This window comes from Populus euphratica, unplaced genomic scaffold (assembly GCF_000495115.2).
Source record: "Populus euphratica unplaced genomic scaffold, PopEup_1.0 scaffold355.1, whole genome shotgun sequence".
Classification (NCBI taxonomy): domain Eukaryota; kingdom Viridiplantae; phylum Streptophyta; class Magnoliopsida; order Malpighiales; family Salicaceae; genus Populus; species Populus euphratica.
In genome coordinates, this window is record NW_011500174.1 from 1 (window position 1) to 23,567 (window position 23,567).

At 34.8% G+C, this 23,567-nt stretch overlaps 3 protein-coding genes across 8 annotated transcripts; 2 read left to right on the forward strand and 1 right to left on the reverse strand.

Annotated features, from left to right (window-relative positions):
* The first annotated feature begins 1,671 nt into the window (after positions 1-1,671).
* LOC105111398 (WRKY transcription factor 44-like) lies at positions 1,672-6,502 on the forward strand. 4 transcript variants are annotated; one of them, XM_011006736.1, is made up of 8 exons: positions 1,672-1,903; positions 1,995-2,092; positions 3,616-3,747; positions 3,847-4,078; positions 4,159-4,290; positions 4,406-5,136; positions 5,453-5,611; positions 5,947-6,502. In XM_011006736.1, the coding sequence occupies exons 4-8, from the start codon at positions 3,860-3,862 to the stop codon at positions 6,131-6,133; spliced, it is 1,428 nt and encodes a 475-aa protein (XP_011005038.1). In that variant the 5' UTR covers positions 1,672-1,903; positions 1,995-2,092; positions 3,616-3,747; positions 3,847-3,859; the 3' UTR covers positions 6,134-6,502. The 4 variants fall into 4 exon arrangements, with proteins under 4 accessions (XP_011005038.1, XP_011005037.1, XP_011005039.1 ...); XM_011006735.1 differs by having other exon boundaries at positions 3,626-3,747; XM_011006737.1 differs by lacking the exon at positions 1,995-2,092 and having other exon boundaries at positions 3,626-3,747.
* Positions 6,503-9,276: 2,774 nt separating this feature from the next.
* LOC105111400 (serine/threonine-protein kinase CDL1-like) lies at positions 9,277-13,697 on the forward strand. Its single transcript, XM_011006739.1, has 5 exons — positions 9,277-9,595; positions 10,301-10,491; positions 10,752-10,941; positions 11,017-11,408; positions 12,988-13,697. The coding sequence occupies exons 1-5, from the start codon at positions 9,472-9,474 to the stop codon at positions 13,264-13,266; spliced, it is 1,176 nt and encodes a 391-aa protein (XP_011005041.1). The 5' UTR covers positions 9,277-9,471; the 3' UTR covers positions 13,267-13,697.
* Positions 13,698-13,721: 24 nt separating this feature from the next.
* Positions 13,722-22,503, reverse strand: LOC105111401 (TBC1 domain family member 8B-like). Of its 3 annotated transcripts, XM_011006743.1 has the most exons (19): positions 22,188-22,503; positions 21,536-21,605; positions 20,861-21,142; positions 20,318-20,770; positions 20,080-20,226; positions 19,843-19,956; positions 19,071-19,129; positions 18,678-18,744; positions 18,474-18,525; positions 18,278-18,370; positions 18,069-18,152; positions 17,554-17,954; positions 17,175-17,236; positions 16,926-16,995; positions 16,364-16,444; positions 16,103-16,204; positions 15,348-15,472; positions 14,934-15,009; positions 13,722-14,378 (listed from the first exon to the last, which is right to left on the reverse strand). In XM_011006743.1, the coding sequence occupies exons 1-19, from the start codon at positions 22,232-22,234 to the stop codon at positions 14,337-14,339; spliced, it is 2,427 nt and encodes an 808-aa protein (XP_011005045.1). In that variant the 5' UTR covers positions 22,235-22,503; the 3' UTR covers positions 13,722-14,336. The 3 variants fall into 3 exon arrangements, with proteins under 3 accessions (XP_011005045.1, XP_011005042.1, XP_011005043.1); XM_011006740.1 differs by having other exon boundaries at positions 20,318-21,142; XM_011006741.1 differs by lacking the exon at positions 18,474-18,525 and having other exon boundaries at positions 18,278-18,341; positions 20,318-21,142.
* Between the last annotated feature and the right edge of the window lie 1,064 nt (positions 22,504-23,567).

Genomic DNA, 23,567 nt, shown 5'->3' on the forward strand with positions numbered 1-23,567 from the left:
TATCAAAAAATTAATTTGATTTTTTTTTTAATTTTTAAAAAACATGGTTAGATTACAAAAACAAATACAATTTGAATACAGAATAGAGAAATATTAAATTAGTGACCCCCCGCAATACAATGTGCCATTTTAGAAAATTTTCAAGCCAAAAACAAAGAGAAAAGGGACAATTGTGTGTTTTAAAGAAATGAAAAAACTTGATAGTCAGATTAAATCTTAATTAATTTTGATAGTATAATAAAAAATCTAACACCAACAACAAGTAATTTTTTTTATAAAATATTGTGTCCATTAAAACTAGGTTAACATACAAAATTCACGTTTAGATATATAAGATCGTGGTACCTTATAGAATGATGGTGTAGCAAAAATCATTTGTAAAAAGGAACCTGAAAAAAATTTAAATCAAATAGGTTCAATATTTCAAATCTATAAATCAAAAAATTAATAAAATCTTGATCAATAAAATATTGAAAGATGATATTGGAAAAGAAAGTTTCAATAAAAAAGGATTAAAAACAAAATAAATAACAATTAAAAAATAAACACCAAATCTAACCTAAAAAATAAAACTAAAATATTGTGGGATGCAATTAAAAAAAAATCTAATTAAAAAATAATATAAAATACTGAAGGATGCAATTAAAAAGATAATAATTAAAAAAATATAAATAAAAAGAACAGAAATCAAATTTAAAAGGTGAAAAAAACCAAAGAAAGATTAGATTGAAAGAAAATTATAATTTTATAAATAAAATAAAATAAATAATAAAAAAATATGAAACAAATATAAAAAAAAAATAATTGAAGAGTTTCTTTAAAAATACATAAGGGTAGGGGTTGCCCTAAAACCAAGGATAAGAGAGGAAAAAAACAACCATTAACACAAAACTTGACATATTTATTTTCACACATAACATCTAGGGATAAAAACAATATCATAAGAATTGAAATGTAATTATAAAAGTCAAAATATGGTCACCGAATAGGGTTGAATGTGCTGTCCAAAAATAATAGAAATTATTTTTGTTAAATTAAAAATATTTATTTATACTAAAAATAAAAAGATAAAAAAATACTAAATTATAAATTTTTAAAAAATTTTAATTAAAAAAATAAAATAACAAAAACACCTTAACCATGATAAAAACAATTCTAATTAAAAAACATTGAGGTGATTTTATTGTGTAGTTAAAATGAAAAAGTCAAAAGTAGCCGCACCTTTCCATGCTGAAATTTCTGCTTCCAAGAGCATATTAATACTTTCACCGTGCAAATAACAAAAAAGAAAATATATATTATTCCCCGCTTTCAATGTCAATTATATTAATTATATTATGTTCCCAGAGATAAAATTATCATTTCATTGTTTTAATTCAAAATAAAAATAAATACATGTACACAAGAATAAATGCTTTACTAGGATTCCTTTTAGTTTCTTTTTAATTAATGCACTATTATAATAAATAATATAATAATAATAATACTAAATGTTGTATAAAAAAAACTATATTCACGTAAAATAAATAAATAATAAAAGAGTTAGTTGAGATTTTCCCTTATTCTTCTTCCTGCAACCTTTTCTTATCTTGCCCAATGCGCAAATATGGCCATACAGTTTACTTGCAGAACCATTTAAGACAACGCATACCCTCTCTCGCTCTCTCTCATGGCTTTTTAACATGGGAACTGTTCATTGTGTCCAACTACCTTATCACTCATTCAAAAACTAGAAAGAATGCTTCTTTTTTTCTTTTTTTTGTAGGTTTTTTTTAGCTGGAAAAAAAAAAGGCAGTAGTGTAAAAAGACAAGCTGGTGATTATGTCATATATCTCCAATAATTCAAGTCTGAAAGAATCACATATCATCTGTTGAATTGAGTCAAGGATTTCTCGTCTCCAAGGTCAAGTTCTCTCATTCTGTGTCACGTTGTTTAGTTTCTTTGTTAAAAGTTTGGTGATTTTCTCACGAACTTCTTGGTTCTGCAAATGTAGGTGATAGATTGATTAGTGTTGTAAACTGAGATAGTAGTAAATGAGATCTTGCGGAAGCATTGAAACTCCTTACTAGTTTCTTACTTGTATCCATTCTGGTTAGTTTCCACTAACTCTTGCTCTTTTCTGCCTTCTTTTAGCTAAAACCTGTCTATGGTTCGTGTTCGTGTTCTCTCTCTTCTTAACATTTCCGGTCTTTGAACCTTTTCTACAGCCCTTTGTTCTTTTTTCAGATTACGGAGAATGTTTTATTTAATGTTAAAAACTATACTGGTTTTCGTGGTAGTTCCACGAACTTTTAAAGATAGACACTTTCATTGCAATACTTGAATTTTGTTGTAATTTTTGGGAGCTAGTGCTTGTAAAAAAGATCCTATCTTTCTGGGTTCTTTTTTCCTTTTCTGTTGAATATTCTTTTTCTTAAAAAAACAATAATAAAAATTGGTTATAGATTTGGCTAATTTGAGAGCCTAGAGATTAAAAGTGCACCCATGAATGTATTTTGCAAGCTGGGGAGCTCAAAGGCTTATGAGATGTTGATGGAGAAGATCCCAAGTTTTCTTATGCTTCGTCAGCCTATATCCCAAATTTTTATTGTTTTAGGAAGGTAATTATGAAGATTCATGGTCACTAGAGGAATATCAGAAGTAACCAAATGATACAGCCTGAGCTTCTCGCGGATATTAGGTAACCGTAAGTAGTGATTGCAAGGGGAAATCGCAATAGTAGATGTGTGATGTGATTTTTTGCCTAACTGTCGTGAGTGAATTCGCAACAATAATTGGGCAGTCAAAGCAAAATTTTAAGTTTTTCTTCACGATGATGGAAAGCATTGCTCACAAGTAAGTTCTGAGATTGTGGAGACTGAAACAAGTTGTTCTATGCAACCAGAGACCAAAGATTCATTCAAGACCTCATCATTTAGAGGTGGTTTTTAAGAGATTCTTTTACATTCAACAAATGTGTTCATATTGCCCATCCCATCCACTCACGGTTGTTTTGTTTGTTTCTGTTTTGTGAGTATTCCTTGGATTTTTTCCAATGTTTTACTTGCTGAGGTCCTCTTCAAATTGTATTTTCCATCAACTTAGGTACATCGGGAACAACTTAAAGCGCTCATAATTTTAATTGGACTTGTGTTCTTGGAAATGTTTCCATGGTTGCATCAGCTATCCATGTTTTAATTGGAAAGGTTTAACTTTTTCTAGAAGACGATTTCTATATTCCCCAAATTGGAAGAAGTTGAATCATTCGTGATGGAGTTGTTTGGGAAATTAGTCCAATGTTTTACCTTACTTTCCACTCGCATAAAACATCAGTAATAGAAATGAATAACTGGAAGTTGCAGAGAGATGTTCCTGGGACTTGTTTGTACTTACTTTGCACCTTTTAACATTTTTTCTCCTTTCGTAAAGAATAAACAAGACGGATTATAGAATACTTCATTAATATATGAAATGAGAGCAAGTGTCTTCGGTTCAATGCTATTATATTGAGATAGTGCACAATGAGTCATGGATGATGATTTTTTTGTTGTTGTTATGCTATTTATGGCATAGGTCTATTCTACCTACTTGTAAATTTAGTCATCAAATTATATTTGCCATCAATATAATCTCAGTATAATGCAGGTCTGAGAAGTTAGCGAGGCTGAAGCCATCTCAAACAAACAGAAGTAGTGCTTTCCTGAGTGTCTCCAAATCATGTTACCATCTCTGCGGCCTTACTACGTTCTGCTGGCATTCAGTTGAATGTGAGTTGAGGTTTAAGAAGATAGGACTTCCAAGTTTCCCTCGATGTTGAAATGGCTGTTGCTTACACGTTTGCCTGTAAATTATAATTGACATTCCAGATATTTATTGAAAATGGAGATCAAGGAATCAGAGAGGGTGGTTGTAGCTAAACCAGTAGCTTCCAGGCCTAGTTACTCAAATTTTACGTCTTTCTCAGAGTTGCTTGCGGGTGCCATCAATACCACACCCTCTAATGTTTGTTCTGGAACAGCAGTTGCTGCCATTAGACCAAAAACAGTGAGGTTCAGGCCAGTGGTGAATCGTGCTCCAGGTGCACTGGTTTCTTCCCAGGTGATCACATAGCTCTTCTGAATGCCCTTTTCCATTATGAATTCTTGCCTTCTGAACTTGATGTTCTCGGACACTTTCAGGCTGAACTCTCTGGAACAGCAGTTAGCAATTCGTTTAATAAAGTTTCAGGTACTGATAGCAAAGCCACTATCATATATAAACCACAGGCAAAGCTTGTGTCGAAAGCAACTGTTTCTCTACTGGCGAATATGGTCAGTAGCAAAATTCTACCCATTTTTAACTTCTTCTGCCATGGTAGTCTAGCAACTGCTGTTTGTATTTATTTTTTTTTGGTCAGACACTAATGCAAGAGTTTCTTTTGACTAGGGAAACTTCAATCCTAATTCACAACAAATGTTACAACCAGTTGAGACTCGTCCTCCGCTTTCAAAACAAGATAAACACAATTTCTCTTCCCAGCTTACCTCAAATCTTCATCAGAATATTCCATCCCATGCAGAAGCAGACCACGCAACTGAACCCTTAAGGTTAACATCTCTGAACCAGGAGGAGGATCCAAAAACTTTATCTAATGCATCTAATGGGGACCGACCTTCGTATGATGGTTATAATTGGAGGAAATACGGACAAAAGCAAGTAAAAGGAAGTGAATATCCACGGAGCTACTACAAGTGCACCTATCCAAACTGTCCAGTGAAAAAGAAGGTCGAAAGATCATTTGACGGGCAGATTGCAGAAATTGTCTACAAAGGGGAACACAACCATTCAAAGCCCCAGCCTCCAAAGCGCAACTCATCAGTAACACAAGGACTATCTGATGGCAATGCTTCAGATAGGAACAGCACCCCATTATGGAGTAATCAACTCAATGAAAGAAATGAAGGCTCTGAAGGTAGAGAAGAAAATCAGAATGAAATTGGATTACCAGTGCATTCAATTTATCAGGGTAAAGCTCCACCATCTTATGATCCTGCTGGAACCGGCACAATTAATGCTGGTACGGGAACTCCTGATAACTCAGGTGGTGTCAGCGGGGAATGTGATGGTGGAAGCAAGGGATTGGAGGGAGCCACTGATGAACCTAAAAGTAAAAGAAGGTAAGAGATAAGCTACTCGTGAATAGATTTGAAAATCAGCTACTATAAGCGTTCACTTCACCATTAAAAAGAAAATAATTCACTATCACTGTGTTGTTTTGTGCTAAATTGGATCATCGAAAGAAATAATCCAAGTCGGTTTTGTGCCAACTTACCTTTGCTTCTTCCTCCCACCCTTCACACCCTTACCTCACTACAACAAATTCAATAAGCTTTTTCCATGACCTGATGATGCCTGTTTAATTTTACAACATACGTCACCCTTGAAATTATTCTCTTCATTCTTATGTAATGGAAATACTCTCTCTTCTTATAGGAAAACTGAGATACAATCCACTGAAGGTGGCATGTCAGGGGAGGGAGTACAAGAGCCCCGTGTAGTGGTGCAAAGCTCCACAGATTCCGAAATTTTGGGGGATGGTTTTCGATGGAGAAAATATGGGCAGAAGATTGTGAAGGGGAATCCATATCCCAGGTTGAGACCTAATGACTTGTTTGAGATGTATATTGCAAGCTGATCTTCTTCATCTCTGATTCTAATATGGCCTTCAAAAACCTCTGGAAGACAAACGTTTTTGGTTGTTTTCATAATATTTGACCAATCCCACACATATTCGCATTAGGATATAGGGACATCATGCCACTGCTACAGTTAGGTTGCTTCTGGATGATTAGTCACCTCCTAATCTCTTTGATTGAGGTTAACAGACCCTCCTTATGTTTTCTAGTATATCCATGGACTTGTTGCATTTTTCCAGTCTGATACTTTCCTCGAATTTTGCTCACAGCACATTAAAAACCATCTTGCAGGAGTTACTATAGATGTACCAGTATCAAATGCAATGTTCGCAAGCATGTGGAAAGAGTATCAGATGATCCAAGAGCTTTTATTACAACATATGAAGGAAAACATAACCATGAGATGCCTCTGAAGATCACAAACCTAGCAGCCTTTGAACCTGATTCACAGGCACCTACTACCAGGGACAAGCAGTGATCTCAAGTCTTGACCATGGAAGGATCTGATATCGAACTTGATGCTTGCTCTGGCCCAGATATCAGAAAGAGTATGAGGACTCCAGAAAAGCTAAATAACATGACAATCAGAAACAAAAACAAAGCTGTTTCAGTTACGGAGGCTTCTTCATGATGTCAGTCTTGTGTTGGTAATGAGAATTATCGAAACAGGCTGTCTCGTTTTCATTTCATCTTTTCTGTCTGCTGCCGATCATAAGCTTATGAATACATTTCCTCCCTCTTTCAGTTATTACCTTGGCTAATCCTTGGTGTACAACTTTCCGGAAAGAAGTTTATAACAATTTTCGGGCACATAAATATTTCGATACTCGAATAAATAGTACTTTCTGATTTCATTATGGTGACATTGCATGTAATTACGCATTGAAGATCCTGCTAAATGTCTTTCCAATCAACTTCGGCATCAACCACTACGTTAACTGTCCTAAGTTTTGCCGTCCTATTATGTCTGCAAACTGCAATTAATCATTATATGCAGGACTCTGCGTTGAACCTGCAAGGTCGTGCCTGTGAGCTAGATGGTGAGCTAGACTCGTACTTTGAACAGGGTTTAATTTTATATAATATGTTGGAGTTAAGAAAGAAGACGAAATGATTTTGCAAACAAGACCTCAAAGATCATTGCTAAAGTTGGGAAAAAACTTCAACGCTTTTTATGGCTGCGTTGCTGGAATGATGGCTTGACACTAAACAGTATTTTCATTTAATATTAAAAAAATAATATATGAGGTTTATCTTAATTCAAGTTAATCTCTGTAAAATTTATGAGGATAATACTGAAAAATAATTTAAAAACTAAATTTCTAATTAATTTAATATTAAAAAAATAATAAAAAATAATATTCAATTAAAAAAATAATTCACGTAAATTTTGTTTTAACAAATTAAACTTATAACTATGTCTTTTTTAGATTTAAATTTATTTTTTATATTTAAAAATATTTTTTATTTGTTCATATAAAGAGAATGAAATTTTTTTATATAAGATATTTTTTTCAAAAAAAATAATTAAATCATATATATGAGATTAAAATAGCAAAAATAAGCCTAATTATTTTAAGTAAAATAACAATTTTTTTTTCATTTTAAGTTTGAATGAAGAAATAGATCATTGATGATAAAATATAAATAAATAATAAAAAAATAAAATAAAAAAGATAAAATATTTTTTTTAGGAGGGTGGCACATCAATAAAAGGCCTAGTCTATATTTTAGATTTTTTATTTTTAAAAAAATTTAACAAGATAAACAATGAAGAAATAGATTATTGATGATAAAATATAAAAAAATAAAATAAATAAAATAAAAATGATAAAATATATTTTTAAAGGGGTAACTCATCAATAAAAGGTTTAGCCCACAAACTTTTATATTTTAAAATTTAAAAGGATAAATAATGCGATGAAAACTTCAACTAATTTTGTTTGCTCAAAAATATTTAAAAAGTATTTTTATTTTTTAAAAAAATTTAAAAAATAAACAATAAGACATTTATTAGAATCAAGTGATTGGAGATGTCTCTGAAAACAAGACATAAGTTTTTTTTTATCTAAAACTTTGATTTTTAACCAATTTTGTTTCCTCAGAAACATTCAAAAAGTACTTTAGAGGCTTTGATCAATTTATATTTTTAAACAACTCGAAATTTAATGAAAAAATAAAATATCAACTACAATTTAAAAAACATTTCAAGTTTAGATTTATTATTTTAGACAATATTAATAAAGAAAACTCTTTAATGTAATTTTTTTATTAAAGAGAATTATTTAAAACTAAAATTAATTATTTTAATAATTAAAAATGATGTCAAGCAAAATTTTTGTTATTATTGGAATTTAAAAACCATTTTTTTAAACTAGAAACTAAAAATTAGTAAAAATTAAATCCTGAATCAAAATTAAATTTCAAAAAAGACAGTGACTAAAAGTGTCATTTGAAAAATTAGAGGATTAAACTAATTATCCTTTAATTTTGCAATTTAAAGACTCATCCGAGAAAACAAACTTTGGAGATGAAAATGATATATTTTAAAAAAAGACTGCTTTAATCCACAGCAATTTCACGGTTGTTTTTAATATTTTGTTATCGAAATATCAAAGATCTCTATCGTGGTCCCAGCGGGACAGTGTAGAGAGAGAGAGAGAGAGAGAGAGAGAGCTGGATCATGTTTTGGGGCAAAACCAAGTCAAGGATTGTTAATATTAAAAACCTGTGAAGTGTCCGTGATGTGGACGCTGCCTGCCCGTCCTCCCGCCGGCCGGATCCTGTTCTTAGAAAGAAGTGCTTTCGTTGGCTGTCACGTATTGTAGGACGTGCCTGTCTTACACTTTGAATCCAACCATTTGGCACACAAAAAAGGTTTTTCTTTTTCATAAACAATTATTTTGAATTAGGTTAGAAGAAGAAGAAGACGACGACGACGACGACCCCACCCCTTCTCTTTATCTCTTTTCATGACATGACTTTCTAAATAAAAACAAAGAGGGAGTGGTTTTAATTCTATTCTTGAAACAAACTACACGAAGACGGAAAAAGTAATATAGTTTGAATAAAAAAAAGTTAAAGGTCATATATATTTTTAAAAATATTAAATTAATTTTAATGGATTAATTTTTTAAATTTGTAATTTGGGTTATAAAATTATGATATTGTTAAATTTAATTTAATTCATAATAAACATATTGTTAAATATTAAAATTAAAAAAATATCTAAAAAAACCACGAATACTGTAGGCATAATTTTGGAATAAACTAAGATTTTGAACAAAATGAGATTTATTTAATTTATTTATTATTATTATTTTTTTACTAGAACAAAATATGCCAGCCAGAATTGAAACAAAAAGGTGGGGTTCGATGAACGGATGAAGCCGTCAGCAGCCTGCTTATTACTGAAACGAAATAAAAGTAAATGCATCCTCCTTTTTTACTTCCATACCCCTGCATCACACGCTTGCACAAACCTCTCATCTAAACCGTCCATTTTTATCGACTGACAGACCTGACAAAGGAATATTCGATCCTCGTGGGACCCGTGATCAGTAGACCGTGATATCCCCTTGAAAACGCTACCGTTTCGTAAGAATATGGCCCAAACAATACCGTTTCCACCAATCACCAAATATGAAAAAGAAAAGAGCACGGACAGAGAGAGCGCGCTTGTTGGGCTTCTTCAACTTCTCTCTCCATATCATCAACGTCCGTGGCCACTGTGTATCAATCAGTAAAGTCACTTGAATTATCTTTAGCTAGTGCTTAAACTGTGTAGATAGAGAGTGATAGGTTTGAGAGAGAGCAATGGAATGGATACCATGTTCTGGTATATCAAGGCGGGCTACAAAGAACAAGAAAAACAACAACAACAACAAGAATAGGGTGATCGTGAACCAGAAACCACTTGATCAGACCAAAACCTCTCCAGGTTTGTCTTTGAATCTTGTACTTCGGGTTTTTCTTATGATTTTCTGAATATACTAGGATTTGGTTATTTATTTTTTATTGATTATGAATTTTTTTTGCCTTTTCTTATCTGGGTGTCTTCTTAATTGATCAGAGATTTTGTCTCCTTGTTCTGACCAAAGTCTAAGAACGTTCGGTGATTGACCATTCACTCGTTTGTTCGATAACGTTACTTTGTTTTTCATTCTAAAGATTGTACTTTGTTTTATAATTGCAAGTATTTCTAGCCAATAAACTAAATCTTAATGATAACTTTCAGACAGCTCTTAATAGCTTAACTTGTTTTAGCAATCACTAATTCATTATATTTCTGTGTTTTCCCATACCTACGAAGTACTATGGTTTCATGGATCCTCGCGTTTTTTATTCTACATGGACTTGATTTTATTTTAGATCACAAATTACGAGTTCCATTGTGAGGATGAGTGGGTGCTAAGATTGTTTGCTGTTGCCTTGTGAACAGGGACAGTAATGTTTATAAATTTTTGTTTTCTTTGGATCATTACAAGAATTCATTTGCTTGTTGATGTTTGCTTCTCCTAATACGTGTTTGCTTTTGAGCTGTTGATGGTTGTGGTTTGGTTTCCTCTATTGGTGGAAACCCTACTTTGACACTTTCCAAATCATTTATTGTCTTCATCCTTTTCTTCCCCGTTTGCATTTGCAGAGAGATTGAGGAATGATTACCCTTTGCGTGTTAAGGGGGAGTCTAAAAATGGAGGGTCTGATAGCACTACAGCACAGACTTTTACATTCCGTGAATTGGCAATTGCAACTAAAAACTTTAGAGCGGAATGTCTTTTAGGTGAGGGAGGTTTTGGAAGAGTGTATAAAGGATATCTGGAAAGCACTAATCAGGTTGGTCAACTTCTTACTTTATGTAGAGAACGAGTCAGATTTCCAAGCAGCGTGTAAGTCTTGCATATTCTAATTCGTGCTGCTAATCTAATGGTTCTTATTATTTCTTCTAAAAGCTATTTTTTGGATCCCACATGCACAATTCTTATAGAAGCTTAGCGTGTGAGATTTGATTATTAACTCGTTAAAAAAAATGGGGCTTCTATCATGAATATGATATGTATGGTGAAAGGTGAATCTCTCCTTTTTCTTTGGTGCAGGTTGTGGCCATCAAGCAACTTAATCGAAATGGTTTGCAAGGGAACAGGGAGTTCCTAGTTGAAGTGTTGATGTTAAGTCTACTTCACCACCCTAACCTTGTTAATCTAATTGGTTATTGCGCTGATGGAGATCAAAGGCTTTTGGTTTATGAATACATGCCTCTAGGATCTTTAGAGGACCATCTACATGGTATATACATTATGTTCTTTTTTATTGGTATCTACTTTTTAATTTGGCTGTTGGGCTGAATCGAGTCTTTTGCAGAAGTTCCACCTGGTAAGAACTGGCTTGATTGGAACACAAGAATGAAAATAGCTGCTGGGGCAGCAAAAGGATTGGAGCACTTGCATGATAAAGCTAGCCCCCCAGTTATATACCGAGATTTAAAATGTTCCAATATTTTGCTTGATGAAGGTTATCATCCCAAGCTATCAGATTTTGGCTTGGCTAAACTGGGTCCTGTTGGGGATAACACCCATGTATCTACTAGAGTTATGGGCACCTACGGATACTGTGCACCAGAATATGCAATGACTGGACAACTAACTCTGAAATCAGATGTTTATAGCTTTGGGGTTGTTCTACTGGAAATCATTACAGGGCGGAAGGCAATTGACAATTCAAAAGCTACAGGGGAGCAGAATCTGGTTGCATGGGTACGGGATCCTTAACTTTATCATTTTATTATTGTTGAAGAATAAGATTTGAGACCCTGCTTGGCCCTGTTGAGAACGATGATCCCTTATTTTTTCCTGCCATTATCATTTCATCAGCCTGCACAACCAGTCACTGGTTCTGGGAGGTTGGTATAAGGTTTTATAGACAATATTATTCACTTAAGAGGGTGTTCTCTATCACTGATTGTTCTGTCAAAACAAATATATGCTATGTACAAAGTCTAGAGAAATCAGAATATCATCATCACCATCGTACTTCCCTCGAGTGGGAGTATGATCGGGGTCACCACCCATCCAACTGACATTTATGCCAGCCGCAATAAAAACCAAGCAGACAGGCTGTGGTGCTAATTTTGTGAGTCGGGCTAGATAAAATAGATAGACTTACTAACATCCTAGGCATCCCATTACTATTAGTAAATATATTTAATGACACGTGGTTGTTTTCACGGTTCACATGACCAGTGAAATTGCTCTCTGTTTTTTTTTTTTTTTTACTGTTTAAGCCATCGGACATTTTTAATTGTGAATTCATCCTTCAAAGTTATATAATTATGGTTTTATAGGTTGATCTGTTATTTGATTTGTATTTTTTCATATACACAAATTGTTTAGGAATTTTTTAATTGTTATAAGAATATTTATTCATAATATTGGCATATTCTTCTACTACAATAAAAATTAATTTAGAATCTCATTCACTTCTTAGTGCGAGTTATCAACATGTCAATCAAGTGTGTGCACTTCTCTTGCTTCACATTTCTGTAATTGTGCCACCGTGGTCTGTGGTATATGGCTACAACATCTACATGTTAATATTTTTGCCATAGAAAACTGATGATAAAGGTTATGTCAATGCAAAATTACAAATGAACTTTGACTTTACCATGTCGAGGTCACATGATATAATTTATATTATTTTTTAACACATCTCTTCAAATGAAAGTTTTTTGGGCTTGAAACTTGCATAGATCTACATTACTTTATGTTTAATTTTTATCAAATAAATAGAAATGGTAAGATTCGAACTCGTGACTGTTTGGTCATTGAAGTTTTGATACCATATCAAAAAACCATCTCAACTAAAAAACTTAAACTGTTAGGTGAGGTCCCATCACATGTATAATTTTACACTCTTTTTTCTATAATTTCACTCTGATGTTGATTCTTTTTTCATTGAATTTCTGGTGGATGGCTAGTGAATACAATGCTTTAAATGTTTTGATACTAATGATGACCCTGACAGAGGCTGAAGGCAACATTAAAATTTGCAGTTATCTTGTGCCAGTAATTACCTAGAGGCACTTTGAAGAAAAAAAAAAAAAACCCGGACTCTACCTGCAGTAAACAAGTGTTCACTGAAACTACCAACAATTTTAACCATGAAATCCAAAAATTTGATCACATCCTTGGGAATCCATTTACCAAACACCCCCCCCCCCCCCCAAAAAAAAAAAAAAAAAAAAAATCTTGTGCACTTATCATTGATGAGAATTGTGTGTGAAGGTGGTGATTTGCAGCTTGATTATGCGTATTTGATCTTTTACTTCTATTACAGGCAAGACCTTTGTTCAAAGACAGAAAAAAATTCTCAGACATAGCTGATCCAATGCTTCAAGGTCAGTATCCTCCAAGGGGCTTGTACCAAGCTCTTGCTGTTGCAGCGATGTGTGTTCAAGAGCAGCCTAATATGCGCCCCGTCATAGCTGATGTTGTCACAGCTTTGACTTACCTTGCTTCTCAAAAATATGACCCTGATGCAGATACAGGCCAGAGACCCCGCTACCCCCCTGCCTCGCCTCCTCCTAGAGCAAAGAGGGGTGGTAAAACTCAATGATAGTGGATCTGAGAGAAATCAAACGAGGAAATTAACATTGCTTTATCCTTGTGTGCAAAAGTAACTGAGATTTAGAGTTCCAAGCAGACTTCTTGCCCGACTTATTGCCAAGAAAAGTCTTGATGGATGCTAAATGGATTGTATTATGAGTAAGTAGTCTCCTTTCGAATCCATGTGGATCACAACCTCAAAAAGCTCTAGAGTTCCATTGTCAGCTCATTTCTCATTTTTTTCCTTCCTATCAAATTTTGTATCATTCTAGATCAGCATGTTTTCCTACTCCAGTTATTATCAGGAGATGCTGGAACCTGGGTTGTTGTGATCCTATAAATATATCTGGCTGTATAGCTCTGCCATGTATTTGACCCTGACCCGTTCCGAATAAACAGTTTGAAGCACGATGATATTGCAATATTGGATTGATGTTCTCATGGAAAGGGTTTTTTTTAAAAAGAAAACACTTGCTTTAATGCCATGGTAACAGATGATGGGCGTTATTCACATTCTCAAAACATGTCATGCTTATCATCAATCTTCTTGTAGCTGTGAAAAAATGGAACAATCTGAGATGGCCAAGGGCACCATGGAACTCAGCAACTATTAGCATTTGTTTCACATGAACAACAATAAACATGTTAATGATCTTAATGCATCCGTACATCATCCTTGCACCAAAATCTCAACATTTTTTTTCCAGCCCCAAGACCGACCATCATATGCGGCATCTGTCGCGACAGTGGATCCTTTGTCTCATGAAGGTTTAAAAACATGTCAGAGAGCAAAACGGATCCACCAGGACCAGCGAACTCTTGCACAAATAAATTCATCATGTAAGGGCAAAGAACTGTCTAATTATTTTGATTTGGCATCGATGCAGATGCAAGGCTCCTTTACCCCGACCCATCTGTCCGTGCATAATTACAGCCACAAATCAGTGAGTTCTTGAGCAACAGGTGCCATGTTGCTGAGAATGAATGGTGTAAAAGTCGTCCCCTAATTCCCTCCTACCCCTCTTCTTGGTTGTTTCTACCTTTCTACAAAGTGCTCGAGTTTTTCCCCTCATTGCTAGATTAACTGGTGCCAGAATCATCATTTGTCGGTTTGTCTTTGTCCTGCCATACGAATTTTATAAATGTTCAGCTGTCAGATTGAAAACAATCACAATGCATTGTGGCTTAAACTCGATGAAGACTCTGTTTCTTTTTTTCTTTCAGAAATCGGTCTTGAAAATTGTTGAATTTTTTTATATAATTTTAAATTGTTTTGATGGGCTAATGTTAAAAATAAATTTTAAAAAATAAAAAAAATATTTTAATATATTTTCGAATAAAAAAATATTTTGAAAGAAAATCTTATTCCAATCCAAAACACTACCTTAGGTGCTTTATCCATTGGAAAATCTTAGACTGAAAAAAAAGAAGAAGAAAAAAAAACCCGGAGGGACAATGAGATTGGTAAGTTACACTCCACAGTTAAAGGTCCAAAATTGCGGAGGATTCTCGTCTTTTGCATATTTCACCATAGAAATTCTAGTAGTGAATGCTTACAAGTAGATTTAACCTCTCTCTCTCTCTCCCCCTCTCTCTCTCCGTGTGATTAGAGGTTGTTTTTTGAGCATTAACAGTCATGAGAAATCAGGTGTGTACTGTTTATGTGCAAAAACTTACCTTGTTCCGGTCACGCCAGCCAAGGCCAAATAGGCCTATCCTTCTTCTGGGACTTTCCACAGAGGAGCTCACTGACCTGTAACTGAGTTAGAAAAAAAAAATGCAGAAGGATATACTTGCAAGCGAAGAAATATAGGAGCTAAAAGTACGACTTGATGAATCAATGGATTTCATGGCACTAGGAACGTGCTTATAAAGTGCGCTCATTACCGCTGCTGTCCACACATGAAAATATTAAGCTTTCCAGAAAACCCGACCCTGATTCACAGGACCTTTCGAGAATTTTTAGGACTTTTCATTTTTATGCTGTGATTGACAGTTGGCTACATTTGTTGAGAGGACTATCATGAAAACTTATTAGATCTTATCCATGAGGAAGTAAATATTCATAAGAAACACATATTTCTCGTGTACCTTGGTGAAGATAGTGCCTTAGCTTTGCCAGACTGGTACTGTACGGTAGCCTCTAACATTGATTCAGCCATGACCACTCTCTGTTCCATCTGAGCAAGTGAAGCCATAGCCTTCTCATATTTTTCCTGCGCACATAACTTTATTGTGAACCAATATAGTTGTGTAATTCAAAGACAGAAAGTGACATATTATGCTGAGTTCTTGGATCTACAACGATGTTGGCAAGGAGAGAAAAATGGAACAATCTCCTGGATAAAAGTTCCAGCGTACCTCATCATATAGCTCTCTCTCTTTTTTTTCCCACAGCAATGGGTGAAAGTTCAAAAAAACTGGATGAAGGACCAGATAAATATTATGCTAAGTTCTCTGGAGAATGAAATTAATTTCAAGCTCTGATCTATGCTCAAGACTTCCTGATATGAATTTAATCCTTAATTACCAAAATTGTGTTCGGCACAGTAGTTCTATCTTTTTAATCAAACTGAGTTATCACATGAAGAGCATTATCATAGAATAAAACCATGACCCTGACCAAGATAAAAAACTGCTTGACAGAAAATAAGCCTCCCAGTGTCATCAGCTTCTCGATAAGATCTATTTAATTTTGATAGGATGGAGAAGGCATGCCTCTGTATTCTAGAAATTTAACTTCGAAAATAAAATACGTGCTTTCTCAAAACCCAACAAACAATTCAGCACTCTTTATTTCCATAAATGTAAATCTATGGTCTATTGTAATCTTGTATAACAAGAACCTGAAGCACATTTACTGCATATCTTTGTGCAGCTGCATCTTGCTCAGCCCCTATTCGAGCTTCTTCAGTTATCTTCTGTTCTTGCTCTACCCGCATCAGGACCTACAGATAATACGAATAATATACATATTATACATAATATAAATGAGTTCCTAATATTATATAGAATAGGAATCCTTTTTCCATAAACACATGATAGAGTATGTATTTTTACTCACTAAAAAAATTAGAAATCATGGAAAAATAGTAGGAAATATTAACCTTAAGCATTGCGGCTTCTTGTTCTTTCTTATTGGCAAGGGCTTGCCTTAGATCAGCTACCTCTTGCTCCAACTGCTCAACCTGCAGAACAAATTTTAGTTTCGCAGCAAGTAGAGTGGCTTGAGGCTAAAAAATGGATAGACTTCATGACTAGCTCCTAGATTGTGGACATTTATAACGAACTTTTATATCAGGCTTCTCATTTATCAGCTTTGCATCAATCAACCAGTCAAGTAAAAATGGTGGGAGACTAGAATGGGGTGATACTAATTATAATTTGAATATACGACAAATTTAACTCTTATGAATTGGAGCTCCATGAATACAAAAAGTCAATCGACTAGTTTACCATCAAAGAGGTAAAAATATGACACCAAATTGAGTGTAACAAACTACACAAGTCAGGAAAATCTATGTAAATGGTTCAATAAAAATTCCAAAAACAACACAAAACACTTACGAGCAGAGGGAGGAAAGTGCTTTGCATGTATACCAGAACATGTATCTATTTTGTCATGCATTCAGAAGCAATAATGGTTGTTTGAATCTACTTTGAATATACCTTTGCACTCAATTGTCGTCGATTATCTTGTTGGACCATCTCCATTAGTGCTGTCTCAAGCTCCTCGGCTCTGGAAAAGGAAAAAAAAACTCAAGCAGAATATTAGAGGCAAGTAAACCATGAATTTTTGACAAAAGATAGGCTCCTGCAATGTGCATCTCATTTTTGTAGTGCTTTCTTCATCAAATATGATCCAGAGAAGAAGTAAAAATGCATCCCAAAAGATTGCAGAAATTAGAAGGCACTAACCTGAGTATGGCAGATCTTTTCTCCTCCATCAATCTGCACAACTCAACCTTCAGCCAAACCACCTGCACAAAAGCTGTTAATTGCTGACATTCAAATGAGAGGGAAGTGAATTGCATGAATTTCCCCCACAATCACAAGTAACATTATTAAGCCTCAAATAACTTTTGCAAATATAATTGGAAATTTTAACCAGGAAAATGTTAAATTAGGGAAAGCACAAAATTTGTCAGTTATCACGGATAGAAATTCATCAAAATAAAGCAGCACCAAAGGATGGTATTTGTGAATCTTCAAACATGAATCTAGCATCAGGTGGATGACTTTCATAACTCAGGAAAGCAGCACTACAGTGCAAAGAAGGAAGGAAGAGAAAAATTACCTGTTCTTGAAGATCTGATAAAGAATCTACTTCTTGGTCAACACTTAAGCCACTGAGCAAATCATCCAGATTAGAGGAGTGAGACTCCAGTAAGGACTTGTCTCCCTCGCTTACTTTTTTTTCTTCTACTAGTGATCCAGGATCATGCTTAAAACTGTACAACTTAGATGCAAGCCCTTTTGAACCCTTCCAAACTCTTCCCCCTTTTGATCTTTCCTCAACTACTACAAGCACAGCTGGTCTATGCTTTTCTCTCAACTGTAGTAATCTAGCTTCGGTTACAGCCAAATAACCTATGCAAGCAGTCAAAACAAGCTGGCTGCTATCAAATGTTGACCCTGCAAGTGATTGCAATAAAGTGATCGCGTCCCCAGCATCTTTAGTTGTAACTAATGCTGGACCTACAAGAAATTACACGGCTTGGAATCATGTCATCTTGAATACTCTCAAAAGATCGCTGATTCACAATTTAAATAAAATATGTCCTCATAGTGTATCTGTGTGCATTCAAGTACCATACAACTCCATTAAAGCAAGAGCTGTTTGAAACAGCATTACACGATTTCCTTCAAAAAGAAGAACATCCCAAACTCGGAGAACTGAAAAAAAAAAAGGAACAGCAAAGATTCAAGTCAATCTGAAACAAGAGAATAAAGAAAAACTAGAGCATGAAACAAAACTCGGTTTAAAATATGCAATGCCATATGAAACCACCCAAGCTCACCACTTTCCCAGGGAAGCATATTGATGAAAATGGAGAGGAACCAGGGTCCAGAGATCCATGCCACCTGCACTCCCAAGTAATCCAGATGATTAACTGCACCAGAAGCATAAAGGAATAAAAGAACCATATATACTGCTTAATGTAAGAACAGAACCACAATACTTGTCAACATAACAGCTTCTGTAGATGGACTAACCCAATTTAGGAAATTTTTCACGTATCAACTCCTCAAAAACAAGTTGGTCCACCTAATGAAACAAAGAATTTTTTTTTAATCAACATTAAACTACTGAAAAGAACCCCAATTTGAAAAGTGGATCTATCAGAATCGAATGAACATCAAAATATATGCCAGGGCAAAAACAACAACTGTCCCTAAGAAAATCTTGATGAATATCACCTGAGATTCTATCATTTCTTCCGTATAGTAGCCATCAAAATAGTCATCAAGAATGCCCACCAAAGTCCTGAGAAGGTCCACCAAAACAAGCCAGTCCTTAAAACTAACTTGGCTACAGTTAGCTTGTTGTCAATTTGCTTCATGGATGCATGTGCAGATTAATGGAGGAAACATATAAAGTAAAACAAATGCAAAAACTTTTCAAGTCCATTCCCAATGAAAAAGGGGAAAAAGGAAATTTGGGTCCCAAATAGAAAGCCAACAATTTAAATTCCATTCCATACTCACAGTGCCCCATTCAGATGTTTTATTAAATAATTATCCCTGGTTACTTTAGAGAGCATGTACCTTCTTTAAAGCAATAGATGAAAGAAATGAGCTACTCAAACCTACCAAAAGGCATTTTCTTCAGGCATCAGAAGGAGCAATAAGCCAGCAAAGAAATTCATTGCCTGCAAATGTTTTCATACTAATTAAGGTAAGTAATAAAAGAGATCACACCAGTCTGTATTATATTAAAAGAAGCCTATCACATGAGTTGCATTTAACGAGAACAAACTGCAGAAATACAACGTTAACAGACAACCAAAGTAGCAGATTTTGATCTCAAGTTCTTGCTGGAATGTTTTAATAATATATTCATCCATCATGGCCTTCATTTGCTCTTGGGTTATACCCAAAAAACCTCATATCAATGGAGATATTTATTCATCCTTATATACCCTTGATCCTTCCCATTTCTAACCAATGTGGGACTTTGGTCGCATACCCAACAATTATGAGGTCTTGAGCGTCAATTACTTAAAATTATGACACTAGCGTTTAATTACCAGAAACCTAGAAAGTAAAACATAATGAACAGTGAACTGGTTATTAGAAAATGAAACTGCAGAGGAAATGGCAAATGAAAAGAAGGAGATTGAGGGCTGGAGAGAGAGAAAAGAGAAACTAAAAGAAATTTAATCTAACAAATAACACTAGCATAGCTGTCTCAAAAGTTGGTTAGTGTGATGGAGTTTAGGCTTTGACTTCATTCTGTAGTTATTAGTCAAAAGAAAAATGTCTACACAATTTTGGGTCCAAAAAGAAAAGATTGAGCTAAAAAATCAAAGTATTATTTGGATCGTTAGAATTAACAAAGAAGGCTTGGTCAGATACTAATTACCTGACAATACCCCACTGAAGGGTTATGTCGAGCATATGCAACAAGTACACGCCTCAAGGAATCCCTACCACGCTCATCCAAGGCAGGATGACCTGGGAAAGTTCGTGGTATGTCCTGTAAAGTAAACACAAAAATCATTCTAGGGAGAAAACTTGATTGCAACCCAAAGAAAAAGAATTGGAACCTACAAATTTAAAAGATTGAACCATAAAATCCAAGGTGCATGCATCTAATAACCTTCTCAATCTGCTTTTTCCATTTTCTGGGTGCAGCATTTGAGTTATTGTGTTCCTTGCTTTCATCTGTATTACTTTCTTCGGCAAGCAGCCCCTCATAATATCTCTCCACTCGACGTGTCTTCACACCGACAAAGGCTTGCCACACCTATAATGTCAGAATCATACATGGAAGATGTACTTTTGCGCATATAAGGAGTTAAAAAGTCCATTGATAAACTCAACAGTGTCAGATTTACCTCTCCCCTGAGGTCCTTTGGAACTCCCCCACGGACGAGGAACTCGAGCTCTTTCCAAGGAAAGAATGATTCTGGGGACTCCTTACTATCCACGTTCGTTTCTCCTGTGGATTTGTCAACATTATCATCAGAAGTCTCTTTAATGCATAATTCCTTGTCAATTTCCGCCACAGTGGATCCTCCTGAAGATCCTGTCTTTCTTATAGATGGAAGATGGTCTCCGTTTATTGTATTATGCCTGTATTTCATATCCTTTATGTTCTTAACACGTGAACTCATCATATTCTCAATAACATGAAGAGATGGTCTCGTCCAAGACCACGATTGAACCTTGTTGGCCTTTGTTTCTTTTAAAAGCTGCCCCTCCTTGTCAGATTCTTTTGAAAGCAGTGTCTCCCTTTCTTGTATTTGTGAAGCTTGCACCTCCTTCTGAGGTTCCTCTGAAAGTTGTACCTCCTTCTCAGGTTGCTCTGAATGTTCCACCTCCTTCTCAGGTTGCTCTGAATGTTTCACCTCCTTCTCAGGTTCCTCTGATCGTTGCACCTCCTTCTCTGGTTCCTCTGAAAGTTGCACCTCCTTCTCAGGTTGCCCTGAAAGTTTGACCTCTTTCCCAGGATAACTTTTGGTTGAACCATCAGAATCTGAATTCTTGTCACTTGAATCATCCTCCTCCCGGCCCCTTTCGAAAACAGTCTCTTCTCTCAATTCATCAGCCTCAGCCTGCAAGTTCTCTCTACAGTCCTCCTCGGCAGAGCTAGAATGATTAGATTTTGCTTGCTGTTCAATGAAGTTGTTCCATTTATATGACCTTTCCTCTTCCTCCTCCTGATACCATGAAAGCACTACTGTGTTGGAGTGAAAACACCTTTTAACTCTTTAATTTTACAATTGCTTTCACTGTCCTATACTCAACACTCCACAATACACGGTGACACAAATTCAACAAAATAAGAACTGAAGAAACATTTGAGCAAACAAGAGGATAATATATATATATATATATATAGATTCCACATCCTCAATTTACTGATGAGAAACTAATGTTTCTTTACACCAGAAATTAGAAAGAAATTGCAACTGTCTAATACCATTTGCTTTCCAAACATATCATTTTATCAATTCTCGATACAAGGTCAATGATTCTAAAAATAATCCACGCCAATCACTTACGCTAAACATCTTGATTTGAGAAAAATTTTTAATATGTGTCTGCCATACCTTATAGATATTTGCGTACTCTCGATATCTTTGTATGTGTTGAGGTCTTAAAGCAAATCCATAGCCGTCCCTGTTGACATCATCAACAACAATTTCTTCATTCTCAAATGCCCCCAAATCAGTCATCGAAAATCCCCATTTCGGAGAAAATGCAAACACTCAATGCAAACAAATTCATTCATTAAAAAAGCAAAGGGACAACATATTGCCAAAAACAAGATCTTTAAACACGAATGTAAGAAACCTTGAATGTAATGGAATTGAACTTGCCTGGATTCAACCTCCAACGCACGCCTACTCAACAAGGACAACAACATCCTTCACACGTATAATTCCAATCCTACTTCCCATAGCTCTCTCTTTTCATTTAAACGTACCAGTATCACAATTTTACACCTCTCATGATAATCTCTACATATCACCCTCACAGTTTCTTGAAAAACCAACTAGGCATTTCATTCACTATCATTAAAGCATCCGAATTTCTTTTTTTAAAAAAGGGATCAATCTAGACTGTTATAGGCATGCAACACCGTCAGCTATGAGATTCGAGAGAGCAAAAAAAATAAAACCAGAACATTTCAAAGAATTTTGAGAGAGATAAGCATCAAACGACACGTGGAAACAAGAGAAGTGTTCGTTGTTGTAGTACCTTCTGTGTTGGATAATGTGGAGGAGATTGAAGTTCTTCTCCATCATCTTCGGGTTTGTTATGATTTGTCGAGATCTAAGGATGTTTCCTTGATTTACTTAGAATCTTGCCTCGTCCTCTCCTGCTGCTATACATGACTTGTTATATCGTGAGCTGCTTGTTTTGAAGCCGCTGTTGGCTCTGTTCTGGCCTGGCCTGGCCTGGTCGTTACAGAACCGAGTGTGACGTGCTGTGTTTGCTTAGGCGGGTAAAACGACGTGGCATTTAATCCACAATAGATAAACACCATCAACTCAACTGGGTTGACTTTGACCCCCCCCCCCCCCCCCGCCCCACCCCTGTTTGCACATTCCACGACGTGTCGTTTAGTGCTGTGTGGAGCCCATCTCTATCGTAATCATTTCTGACTCAACTTCCATAATTGTCCAGGCTCTATTTACGTCTCTCATCTGTGGACTTGCTGGGAGCGCAGCAACCTTTCCTCTTAATATCGTTGACAGAATACAGAGCTCAATGCTCTAACGACTAGAAGTTTGGTGGTATAATGGATGTTTCCCTGGCAAACATTGTGGATGTTTCTTTTCAATATTTTGGAGCCAAAATCATGAATCTCCAGTGGAGGAGGCTTATAGCATAGGAGTTTGATTGGTTCAATTTTTTTATTTTTTTCTTGTAGATTTTAGCTTCTTTTTTTTTATAAGATTTTTTATTAATAATTTTTTTAATGAATTAATTTTTTCAAATTAAATGAAATTATATTTAAATTTTTTAATTGAAGTCGGGTTTAACAAATTATAAATTTTTTATATTAAATTAGGTTTAAGGAGTTCATCTAAATTTGTTTATTTTTTTAATTGATATTTTCTATTTTTTTGTTTAAGATAAAAAAAATTTCTGATTTTTTTAATTAGATTAATATTAAATTGTTTTATAATCCCAAATAGATTCAAGTGTAATTTTTTTATTATTTTTAAGTTAATTTTTTTTATTGTTATTGCTTTTTTATGGTGTTATTTAAATTTATAATTTAATTACTTGGAACATGATTTTTTTTAATCTATCACTTTTTTTACATTAAAAAAAAATTATACAGCCCATGATGACGCATGAGCAAAACTAATCTAGTAATAAAACAAAAGTGGCATTGACGTCAATTATATTTCCTTTATTAGAAGATAGGAAAGCATATCACTGCCAATACCTCACCCACTGCATTGCATTTGTATTTTAGTGACTGTCTGGAAATGTTATTAAATTGTATTTTAAAAAATTTATTTTAAATTATTATTTTTATATTTTAAAATCATATTAATGTGCTGCAATAAAAAATAAATTTAAAGAAATATTTTGGCACCGCACTTCTAATTTTCATCCCGTTAT